Genomic DNA, 12,559 nt, shown 5'->3' on the forward strand with positions numbered 1-12,559 from the left:
AAAAAACATACAATATTATATTAAACCTTAATCATCTTAAGTTGTTGAATATTTAATTATTACAATCTTCAGGACTAAACTGTTGAATTGTTTTTATTAATTTGCTGCTTTCTATATAATATTTTAGGCTGAAATGAGACGTAAAAGTAGGAATTGAGTGTTTTCATTTGAACATTTGTGCATTTTATATGTTTGTACATATTCGGTGATATATTGAGAGAATAAATCAAAGTTACGTGAGCGTAACAGGTTCATTTAGTGATAAATATTCAGTCAAATTGATTCTCTTGTTTGCCATGGGCTATCTCAACCTTATATCCTGTTCTGAATGTGTTTTCTCTCTGTGTTTCAGGAGCCTCGGCCCTCTCTCAGCGCCCAGATGACCTGAAGTTTATTCAACAATCAGTGAAGCTGAATACCAGTCTATCCCCCAGACCCATTGCACTGAGCTGTCTGTTTCTGGTGTTGCCGTTATTGAAAAACTCTGATGTTTTTTTTGCTTCGATTTCTGCATTAGTTGATTTTCTCTGTCAACTATTTTCTTATAAATAAATCACATTGAATGTTACTGTAAGTGATTCAGCAGCTTTTTCTTTTTTATCTTTTTTTCTTTTGCAAAGGTTGGGTCAATGTGGTATGTTGCTCATTGCGTCCCCAGACATAAAGTAAAAGTGGAAACAGCAGTGCTTTCAAAATGCTTTAGAAATGTGTAAATCCTGGCAATAATTAGTGACGTTGGGATTGTAATGATGAAGATATAAAAATAAAAACAGAGACTAAAGCATTCCCAAAGTACTGTTCAAGTGATGAGAGAAAGAGGTGTCAATGTTGCATGGATGAATCTTTGGGGACTCAGCTCAACAGTCTATGAGAATATAAACAGGCAGAGCAAACACACACATAGATGATTTGCATTTATTATTATTATTATTATTATTATAATGTTTTACTCTAATAGTGATCTCCAAATAAAGGTTGGAATACCTACATCATAACATTAGACTACAGTTGACACCAGCAGCTTATGGTTATAGTTTTCAGGCTTTACATTTGTTTAGTACAGGGGCAAATGCTTTGAGAGATACTTAAAGCTGCACGCCGATGTTAAAGACACAGCCGTTTTCTTTTCATGGCAGCTTAAGAGAGTCTTGATGCATAGAACATGTTTCAAGTCTTACCCCAAAATCAGTTTCACAACAGCTGCAGATTGGACAGTGGTACATCAGTCACTGTAAAGGACATCACGCAAAATCTTGAAATTAATGATGGACCGTAACCAAAGCTGGTTTCATGGCACCATGACTGGCATAATTTATCACTTCAAATAACCTCTTAATGCAATGCTCCAGTCTGATCAAAGCCCAGAATTTTTCTAACAAAATAACAAGGATTTTTGGCTTTCAAGCTCTGCCCTCATGAAAACAGATGTCATCACACTGGGGTCAAGTGAGCAAAAAGGAAATAATGAGTTTAGTTGCTAAGTGGGAGCGAGCCAATGTGAGAACAACTGGCTAACTTAATGTTCAAATGGAAGTAGACTGTTCCCCCTCGCACTGGGGCCCTTGGGGGGGCGGGGGGCTTTCCTTGACCCTTGGGGATCCCCCATGACCCCCAGGAGGATCCATGCACTGAAGTGCAGTAATTCAGTGGACGGGGGTCCACTGAATTACTGCACTTCAGTGCATGGATCCTCCTGGCTTCAGCGTCTGGAAAGAGAATGTGGTGAGGAACCAGAGGTAAAGTTCCTATTGAGCCTCGGCTCCATTAACACCATAAATCACACCAAGAATCTCAGGAATCCAACACTGTGCGCTTCTCCTTCTTCACAATCCCCCCCCCCCCCCCCCCCCTCTCTCTCTCTCTCTCTCTCTCTCTCTCTCTCTCTCTCTCTCTCTCTCTCTCTGTAGGCGACTTATTTAAAAGGGATAACTTTTTCTTCGTCTATTTCTCTTGCCTTTATTGCTTTTCTCTAAAATTACGCCACTGTCACGATCTCTCTGATACAGTTAAAGTGTAGACCTCATTTTATTTTATTCAAAATGTCCACAGAGTTATAGCAATGTATAGCTCCCATGATACCTACTGAGTAAGGCTGAAATGGTGTCAAATATTTACCAAAATGACAGCTGATCCACGGGCTGATTAGCTAATGAATTAGGAGCGAGAGGTAATTCTATCCAGGACCACCCGGGGATCAGCTTTCTCATTTCATTGCTGTCAGTAGTTCTCTGTGACAGCTCATTTACTGTACAGCCACTGATATAAAAGTGTCAGCATGTCCAAAAAATGTGTGATGTTGTGTTAGGAGTATTAACACTCCTGCTCACATTATCAAGTGTAAGAGGAGTTTCACTCCATCATGAAAGTTGTTGTCTGTGTTTGACGTGTAAAGCTGTCGAGTCCCAAGAGAACCTGTGGCCTACTTCTGTCAAATAAACGCACAATTCCCTGTGTGAGTAATTTAGCTGAGTGGAAATCATGAAGTCAGATAAAGCAAGAACATTTTTTTCTCTGTGACATCATTTACATGTGAGAATCCCCTTGTCTCAACGGCACAGTGGATGCTGTTAAAAAACAACGTCTGATTTTTCGCTAAGATAATATGTTGTCATTAGTGATTGAACCTCATTGGTCTGTTGTGGCCTATGGGCTGCTGGAAGGACGTCTAAGCTACACAACTAACATGGCCCCTGAGACGGAGGCCAGCCCCGACTTGCAGCACTACAATTTGGCTATTGAAAAGGCAAGCCTTGGGAAGGAGGAGGCAACAGATCTTGTCATGGTGCCCAGTGGGTTCAGACTTGTGGTTGGAGTGCTGGAAAGACTGCCTTGTCTCAGTGATTAATGGTGGGGAACTTGGAGGCAGGAGCGAGGGAGAGGCTTATGTGGCAAGATTGTGCAACTTGAATGCACAATACTGTAGAGTTTTCAATGAATCTAAAGCATGCTTTAATTTGATTACTTTCCGATTTTTTTTTCCCCCTTTGGGATGTAGTCCAGGAATCCTTAATCATGAAATACTGCTAGAAAAATGTAACTCTAATCAGCGATGAATAGGGTAAACATTGCACAAGAGCTACAGTTTTCCCAAATGCATTTATTAAGCATGTACAGTATATGACATCTCAATGAATCAAGAGCTGTATCAAAGACTTGCTGTACCCTTTAATGGCTTTAACAAAATATAACATTGGTCGATATGAACATTTTATCACAGTTAAAACATTTTACACAAATTACCTTTTATTAACAGTAGATAATAAAAAAGGAGCCAAATGTGACACTTAGAAAATATGACAACCACTTAGCTATTCTCTGACAACAGAGGGAAATAGAAAAAAAATACTGTTAATATGATTCACACATGCATTTAACATGCAACGACAATATAAATGAAACAACGACAAAATTACAGCAAAGGGTGTCATTTGAAAAGCTTGAATGTCTTGTTCATGCAGTGTACGTACAAAACGAGCAGCAAGTTTAACCTGCAGTCTTCCACGCCTGAGAAACACAAATGATATCACTGTAGCTCTGCTTTAATTAAGATATGTTCATAGTTTAATTAAAATGTTTCATGAATGGCGAACGTTAAGGGGATTTCAACCCAGGGATGCTAATAAGACATACCCCAGTCTTTCATAAGTAAGTGAAAGTGGATGTATCATTGAGATTTGGATGAGCACAGGAGGGATGGCCATTATGGGGCCCTAGGGCCAGTTTAAAATGCCAGCATAGTGATGATTATCTACAGCTGTACAGGAAGGAGGTGGACCATTTGCAACAGATGGAAGTATGCCGCATTGATGGGACAGGTATGCGGGGTGAACACACTGACCACTGCCGACCTCACTGTAAGGGCCATAAAGAGAGGAGGACGTAGGAGCGTGATCCATGAAGTGCAGCTCTGAGGAGGAGGAAGTTCTTACAACACATGCACCCGGAAACCCCAAGTGATCCCCACATGAGCTCGAGCTGAAGGAAGGTTTGCAGGGAGACCCCTGTGAGGAACCTGTCACCTCTCCATCCTTGTGCTCCTTCTTGTACCTCATCCTGCGGTTCTGAAACCAGATCTTGACTTGCCGATCGGTGAGCTGCAGCCCGGCGGCCATCTCCAGCCTCCGAGGACGACACAGGTAGGGACTAAAGTGGAACTCCTTCTCCAGCTCCAGCAGCTGGCTGTTGGTGAAAGCCGTTCTTTCCCTCCTGACACCCAGCCTTCCTCCGCCTGTCAGACCCACCGCCACATTGCCACTGACTGATGCAGGAGGGAGCACATAAAGAAGAGAGGGTGTTAAAAGCCACATTTCTAACAAGTCTATCAACCTCCACAGAAGGACTTCAAGTGCCAGTAAGGTCCACGTTAATCCTCAGCCAATCAACCTGGGACAAAGTAGGGCCCTCAGCTCTTCCTGTGTATTCAGTCATGCTTGAGACGCTATACAAGACTGGCTGTCTACTGTGTCATGTGTTCAGGGAAAGTTACCTCCCGAAGAAACAGTCTGGGGGAAACATCTGACGCCACTACGGCTGCCTGACAGGCCACATTAATCACAGCTACACACAGAAGCAGACCTGTCAAATCCCCATCTCAGTCACTTAAAAGGTACCTTGAGACCACCACTGAAAATAACCACAATTAGAGATTTTATTTGACATGTATATGAGCAATACCAGGGTCCTGTTGATAACAACATAACACACTGGGGTTAATGGATACTTAATAAGGCCTGTGGTGACCTTAGATTGTAAAGTGCTGTCCTTATCACCAGATAATATCACCAGTCTGTAGCTTCCTGGTTGTATGCTAGCTAATGATGTTTATATATATCTCTGAAAAAAGCATATTGGGGAATCATATACAGTTTTCTTTTATCCATTTAAATCAATTTTTGTAAATATAACCATTTGTCGTAAAAATAACTGACATTTTACACTCAAAATAAACATATTTTAGATTTTTACAAGACGCAATATAATAGAATTAGGGTATTTGCAGATACAGGTTTATAGTTTTATTTAACAATAATTCTTTACTGCAGCTTGTGATCATTACTTTGCCTATACCGACCCCGAAGTACAAACAATGTGAGTAAGACTGATATTTATTTAATGCTGTAACATAAATACTTATTGATGTATTTAACTTAATAGGGAAGAAAGAGCCTTTACATCTGATAAATGTGTTTGTGTAAGACTTTTGCTTGCTCTGTGTGTAAATGTGTTAGTAGAAAGTTTTAACAACCAGGAGCTGACTGTGTAGTTTCAGCATGTGTCTTTGTGCAACAAAGAGTCTATAACAGCTAAGGTCAGATATCAGTTATGCACTCAATGAACAAATGATGGAAATGCTCATTAAATTCAAATGTATGGATTCACCCCATCAGAGCATCTAATGAAGATTATGTAGACTCATGTATAGCTTTAAAAAAGTAAATGACAATAAAGGAAAGCAGAGTTACCAGATTGTTCAGAGTCAGCTGTCCGTTGATTCATCCAGGGAAAGATAACTCCTGAGCGGCAGATGGTGAGTAGACTGCAGCTCCTGCTCTTCATGTCCTGCCTGCCCTTGGCATGGCAGTGAACCAGAGGCTCCAGTGGGCACCCGAACTGTTCACCTGGGTTCAACCTGCAACTGACACGAGCAGAGGAGGTCATGGTTTGCTGATGAAGAACAGCATCTTGGCCTCCTCCTCCTTCATTGTATCCAGCACTTAGTTTTGGCACTTGTCCAGAGCTCATAGCAAAACTGTTGCCATGCAGCTGCAGTGGGAGGGCAGACGGTTGGGGGTCCATCATGGACCCAGCTCATCAAACTGTCTCAAATAAATCCCTCAACAGTACTAAAGACTTGGACTTCTGTCTGTCTAATATCAGATCACAATTAACATGAATGTCTAAGCCCATGCAGGGTTGAGCACTTGGAGTAACCATGTGGAATATTTGAATAATATTTACCAGAAGGGTGCCGTATAGTCACGTGTGACCGTCCTCCAATGGCAGAGCTCTGGACTTCAAAAGTATTCCGCTGGCAATTTGGGGCGCCGAAAGAAGCTTTTGCGATATTTCTTCAGACAACATTGCTTTGAACAGCCTGCATTTCTTTACCTAGGGAGGGGAAAAAACAGAATATGAGTAGAGGCCAACAACTGTAATCCGTGTGAGAGAGAGAAAGAGGGAGAGTTGTTTATACGGAGAAAGAAAAATGGCAGAGGGTGGAGACAGAGATTACCATGTGTGGTGAGAATCGCCTCATTACAAACAGGGTTAGTTTCTTGTAACATTGTAAATCTTTTGACAGGACGCATTTTTTTAGAAGGAGCTATCGCTTGCAGCTGCACATCCTGAAGTTTTTGTGGTAGGATTTATCAACGCGACGACTTCCTGCTATAGTAGGCTGCTCGAGTAATATAGCCTACTGGATAATAACACATTATCCACTACAACTCATTATTCTGCTGTATTCTTTCAGATGTAAAATGGGTTTTAAATACATCGTGTTCCAGATTTATTTTTGGCCAATTAACTCTAATGATAAATAATATATTTATTATTTTCTTAGCTGCTCTATAAATGGGCACTCTGCAATACACCTCCTTTTTGCCTGTAAAATAAATCTTTGCGATTATAATGGATAATTTAGTTTGCATCTCATTTAACAGCCCAGTTTTTAAAAATCGGCGGGATTATTTTTATTTTCTTTAAATAACAATGCTTATAACTGTCTGAGTGGAAGTGTAGCTTTGGCTTTATAGGATTCACGGGGAGTGGTCAAACAAAGGCTTGACAGTCATTGCCACACAAAGACAAAGGAGGCAATCATTAGAGATTTCTTTTTTCATCACATTTGCATTAATCAGGCAACCCTGTACAGTATCAAGTGTCCCTGTCTATGGCTCTGTGAGGCAACAGTCAAACACTGCGGACGTTTTGGATGGTAAACATCCCGCTTGCTGCACGGCTGGTGGACAAAAGAGCAGAGGGAGATGTTCAGCAGTGCCCGTATGTGCGCCTGTTTACGCTCACCACACAGAGCACACAACACCAGGAACTTGGGAATACATTTATAAAGGTGCAAACCACTTAAATCAAATGGGATTTTTGTAACTTCATTTAAAAAACCCATAATAAATATTTGTAAGGGTAAATTATGTTGGCTAAATACTACATCAAGTGTGGCCTAACTGAGTTACACTTTGAAAAAAAAATCTCATAAAACATAATTGCTTAATTTTCACACATACAATGTATGCAAAGTGGATAAATAACTAGAATAATGAAGCCATCACATTTTTTTAAATTATGCACCCAAAAGTATCTTCCAAAACTATAGGGCTCTGTATATTTTGTGCGTATTAATCTTAGTTAAAGCAGGCTTTGGATATAAGTTCCATTTGGTGATTCTCTACAACAAAGCTGTCGAGAAAACCCTCTTTAGATGTCTCTCTGCGTGATGGATTATGCACTCAGGGTTGCATAGCTTGGAAGAAAAGGAGCCTTCCCCCTTTTTCGTTTCACCCCTGCTGCCACCGTCACTGAGGTTTTACCTGAACACATCCACAGTGGAGTCACGTCCTTGGATTTGTTTTTAAATAAATGAAATATTTTTGATTTGTATTTCCTTTCAGTTCAGTTTGGATCAAGGGCACAATACCACAAACATGCCCCACACTTTGGCGTATTATTGGTAACCATCGACATTAAAATGACTGCTACATGATGTTATTGTTGATCATAATTAAAGTTTAAACATAAAAAGGCTAGCTTGGAGACTTGGTTTTAATTTGGAAATAAAAACAGGTTTTATTTTTTAAGACTCTCCATTAAAATAGCAGTGAAGTGCTAAATGTCTCTTCTGTTAATCTTGGTATTGGATGAATGTAGGCCATTAGAGCTAAAATAAATATACATTTAAATATAATGGCATCTTCTTGTGTCTTGTTTTAACACCCCCCAATAAAAAATACAATAACAGTTATTATTATTATTATTATTTACAACAACAGGTGAATCAGGCCGTATCAGCGGTGACAGAAATGGAGGAAAGTAATTAAAGTCGTTTTGTTTTTCTTACCTCACACCCTTGAACACACTCTCTGAATTGGAGATAAGATCTATGATATACTAGCTCAGCAAGATCATAATTTAGCTCCTCCGCGCCTCCACCACAATTCTCCGTGAACTCTGTTTGAACCGCCTCAGTGGCAATAAATCATTTTTTCCTCTCTCACACAAAAGCGAGCCGGTCGCTCTGGGTGTCAACCCTTTTACAATTCCTCCTTACCTTCTGCGCTCTCTCGCCTGCTGACACAAACAACCGAGGAAATCGTCGATACACTTTTATTTTCCATACCAATAACTAACAGGGGAAACGGTACTGATAGGGAAGTAGGCTATATGCAACCGCAGGGGGAATCTGTGCAATTCAACACCATCTTGCATTTTCTACTCGTAAATTATATATTCCTTACACTCAAAAAACATAATTGTTTTTCAGAGCTTAAGAATCGCACGGATGATCAGTTAATGTATTTCCAGGGGATAGAGCTGTGCAGATAAAAGGAGACTGAGAGAGAGAAGGGGAGAAGACGTTAATGGGCAGAGGATGCTGTCGGTTAAAACGGTGCATACAAATGGCGCTGTCTTGGCAGAGCAAGGCGAAGATTTATGAGCCCGGTGCCCTATATTGCTGTAAACAATGCAGAGTGAAATGAAAGGACTAGAGTTTGCAGACTGCACTTCATACGTGAGGAAAAGACACACATTGTCAATTTCCCAGTCCTGACTCTGCATTAGCATGTGCATTAACATAGAGTATTAATTTGGGCCTGTTTAAAGCACAGCTCACTGTAAATCCTGGCCTGTCTCTGCAGAGTGCACACAGCATAAATCCTGCAGCTCTGGGCCAGGGAATATCTGAAAGTGTCACATTTTGATTTTTTTTCACTCAGGGAAAATATGTTTTATTCTGAATATTTAAATGTTTCGAATGAAATAATGCTGCAGCATAAAAACAAATATGTTATATATATTTTTCATATGAAATCTGATCATAAAAACATATGCTATCTGTCTTCCTAAACCTTTAATGTTATATATTAATATTAATATCTTGAATTTAGCAATCATTTTATCAAAAGGTTTATGCAAATCATTATGTGTGGGAAGGCAGATTGTGTTTAAAGAAATGGAAGGGAGTTTCCCCTTTTGTGTTTACATTCAGATGATGCACTTTGCCTTTAACATTGAATTATGCATGCTATTCAACAATATTTAACTATATGTTCAAATTGAATCCAAATGCTGCAGCATCTGTCTTCAGAGTGTGAGAAGACTGTTGTAGAAATGCAACTGGTGGTCACACAAATGCACAAGATAATCATTTGAGACAGCAAATAAAATAAAAAGAGCATTTTCACTTAGCTTATAATTGTGGATCTATAGTCTCAGGATCCCATATTCAGATCATTTTTGCTAATGAAAAGTGGGCCCCCAGTGACACCTTGAACTGAGGGGAAATTACTTTAATTTCTAAGGTCTTCAACGATGCAGCAAATAGGCTAATGACACATTTCTCAGAGGCGTTATGATGACATAAAGTATTACTGGCAAGTTTACACAGGCCATCATTTCCTATATGATGTGATGTTGGAGTGTACAGGATATCAGGGTGTTGATCCAAGCTGCTTTGTTGTCCCCCTGCTTGAAATGTTTGCCAGCTCTGACAGCAAATCATTGTAACATGTCTGATGGAGTTTTAAAATCTAGTTTTATGTAAATGCATTAAACAGACACTAAACCACACACACACACACACACACACACACGCACACGCACACGCACTACGCACACGCACACGCACACACACACACACACACACACACACACACACACACACACACACCACACACACACACACACACACACACACACACACACACACACACACACACACACACACACACACACACACACACACACACACACACACACAGACACAGACACCACAGACGCAAAGGAACAAAAAAAAAGAAAGACATGGTGCATCTGCTCTCTAGAGTGAACGGATGGGAGAGAGATTTACGGATTTATGACACACCCACTGCTGGTCAATGCGAGAGAGCCTCTCTGGCCCTGGAAAATAGCAGCGTGACCCCTGTTTCAACTCTCAGCCTTTATGCAACTGCCATGGCTGCCGTTTAAACACACTACACACTAACAATGCACTGGCCCCGGACCTTTCATCACACACCAGAGTGGCTAAAGAAGACACTCACCTGAGACGAGTGGAGAAAAAAAACACATTTGTACTCAGACAATACAAAACAGGTAATAAACCACACCAACGACACAACATCTGATCATATTGGTGTCATATTCGCCTCTTGTTCAAACATTTCGATTGCTGTTTGTGTAAAGTTTGTATATCTTCCAAGAGAGAGTCCTCGTCTGAGGTTCTCATAAATCACAGAGAGCCTGCAGCGGTGCAATGTGAGCTGAAAATCATGTGTGATTCAACAGTCTCTCTCCAGTCAGAAAATAAACCAGTAAGGACTGAGTAAGTGTTGAGGAATTTAAACACTGCATTTCAAACATATAAAGACCATATTCCGGTGCTGAGGTTAAGAACAACTACAGCCACTCAATTTTTTCAGATTAAACCGAGTGAAAGCGGCTGCAAAGCTACAGGACAAAACTAGAAATAAAACAAACTATTTTAAATTGTAAGTTTAAATAGATAGCCTACTATGCTGATACTTTTGTTGTGTTGATCTTCTAGGTTAGAATAACTTTGACGATAATGATTTAAGGTATTATTTGCTTAGTTAAATCATGTGTATATGGTGTGCACTTTCTATCATAGTGACGCATATCTGTGCAAATATTGAGTTTAACTAACTGCACATAATCTCAAAGTTTAGTATCATAAAGCGAAACAATCCTGATCTATGACTGACAAACGACACGAGCTTTTGTTTGAATAATAGCTTGAAATCACACGTTCTGTTTATTCTCGTAAACCAAACAATGCCTTATAAAGCCGTGTTAAGTAAATAATTTTCCTTGGCATGGAAAACAAAAACATAATACCGACAAAGTATGCCTAATATTTTTACTTCACAAAAAAAACGTTTTAAACAAAATAAAACTACATCCGGTCCGTGTTTAGAGTGCAATTTTAAATGTTCCAAGGGAAGTTGAACAATCACTATACTATCAGATGAGTTGTTTAGGTTTCAGTGACAGCTGTTTATCTTAAAAGGCATGTTGTCGAATATTTTTCTCTCAGCGTTGAATATTATTATCATGGCCACAGAAGTGACCAAACGTTTTCAAATAATCAAAATAAGAATATTTAAGTTTGCTTGCGAAAACAGTAAACATAGTTTATTATCTAAAGACAGTAGCATATATATTCTGTTTTTATTACAAACAATGATGCTGTTGAAGCGTAAGAAAACATCTTTCTATCTCATGTGCGTAAAAATGTGCATTTGGATTAAAAATGAAACTTTGGCTGAAGAGTGGGGTGTCAGTAGAAAGTTTGCAAGGTTTTTTAGTAACTACAGAGAGTTGAAGGTCCCTGTTCATAAACTAATCACAATGACCAACTGTCCCAGTACTGTCAGAAAGACGTGGCTATAATTGGCAGCTTGCTTTTGAGAGGAAGTACTGACCTGAGGCCAGTTATTCTCTTAAACCACACAGAAGTCAAGTGACTATTTATGGCCTAATGGTTTTGGAGACTTTTGGGGATTTAATTAATCGCTTGAAAATAGGACTTTTTTTAGAAGCTTTGTGCTAATTTGACTGGAATTGTAATTTATCAGTTTAAAATAAGTGTATGACTTAAAAATTCCTCTGCAAAAAAATGAATTATTATTATTTGTTTTAAGGTACCAAACACACACATCTGATTGCATGTACACTTCTGTGGTCACTGCATCAACTCCATGAAAGTCAGCCCACACGGTTGCCAGCTCGGTGTCAGATGCTCCAAAGAAGGTGCATGTTTGGAAGCCCGTCTGTTGGATGCAGAGAAGATGACTTGTCCGAGAGTTTAACACTGTCCTGGGTCACTCTGACTAACAAAGGGAGCAACACTTTCAGTGATGCCCCACCGCAGGCCTCCCTAAAGGCACCATGCAGAAAGTTCACAAAGAAAACCGAGGCCAAGGGGGACCAGTTAGGGTGCTCAAAGAAGGTATACGTATAGAGAGGGAGTCAGGTCACAGGGTGGGAGAGGTCGGCCATCCAGACTGAGATGAGCCTAATGGGACAGAAAATGTGTCCTCGAAGTGAACTCGGCCTTCTCCCACTTCGCCTCCTAACTTTAATAAAGTACCTTTTCAGCTTCGCGACATGGAGGCGACAGGGCCTATACGGGGTTGGAGGGATGCTGCGACTCTGGAGAGAACATTAATTTCTCTAATCTGTCCAGCAACATAAAGGCTTCTAGATTCATTTCTCAGAGCCGTCTCACCACCATTCTAGTGCCTTTCCAAAAGACACGTCCAGAAAGCAGATGTTAACCGCTCTGGTCCACTTAATGTGCTAT

The 12,559-nt window shown here is 40.1% G+C and overlaps 2 protein-coding genes across 5 annotated transcripts in view; both read right to left on the reverse strand.

Annotated features, from left to right (window-relative positions):
- Positions 1–3,077: 3,077 nt before the first annotated feature.
- On the reverse strand, positions 3,078–5,893 carry LOC117541732 (homeobox protein HOX3-like). Its single transcript, XM_034208881.1, has 2 exons — positions 5,463–5,893; positions 3,078–4,258 (listed from the first exon to the last, which is right to left on the reverse strand). Exons 1-2 carry the CDS (start codon positions 5,797–5,799, stop codon positions 3,711–3,713), a joined length of 885 nt encoding a protein of 294 aa, XP_034064772.1. The 5' UTR covers positions 5,800–5,893; the 3' UTR covers positions 3,078–3,710.
- Positions 5,549–12,559, reverse strand: part of hoxc10a (homeobox C10a) — a 53,780-nt gene continuing 46,769 nt past the window's right edge. The window contains exons 5-6 of one of the 4 annotated variants that reach the window (XM_034208875.1): positions 5,959–6,108; positions 5,549–5,629 (exon numbers count right to left, since the gene is read on the reverse strand). The gene's annotated coding sequence lies outside the window, so the exon portion shown is untranslated. Of the gene's footprint in view, positions 5,636–5,958; positions 6,109–12,559 lie in introns of those variants that run through there. The other 3 variants (XM_034208876.1, XM_034208877.1, XM_034208878.1) reach the window with 3 other exon arrangements.

Source organism: Gymnodraco acuticeps, unplaced genomic scaffold (genome assembly GCF_902827175.1).
Source record: "Gymnodraco acuticeps unplaced genomic scaffold, fGymAcu1.1, whole genome shotgun sequence".
In the NCBI taxonomy this organism is placed as follows: domain Eukaryota; kingdom Metazoa; phylum Chordata; class Actinopteri; order Perciformes; family Bathydraconidae; genus Gymnodraco; species Gymnodraco acuticeps.

What these genes read in the sequence shown, in the direction of transcription:
- LOC117541732 (XM_034208881.1), bottom strand. Translation starts at nt 5,799, where the DNA reads ATGATGGACCCCCAACCGTCTGCCCTCCCACTGCAGCTGCATGGCAAC. An exon ending in AGCTGACTCTGAACAATCTG is followed by an intron (nt 4,259 to 5,462) that starts GTAACTCTGCTT and finishes CTCCTGCATCAG; the next exon opens with TCAGTGGCAATGTGGCGGTG.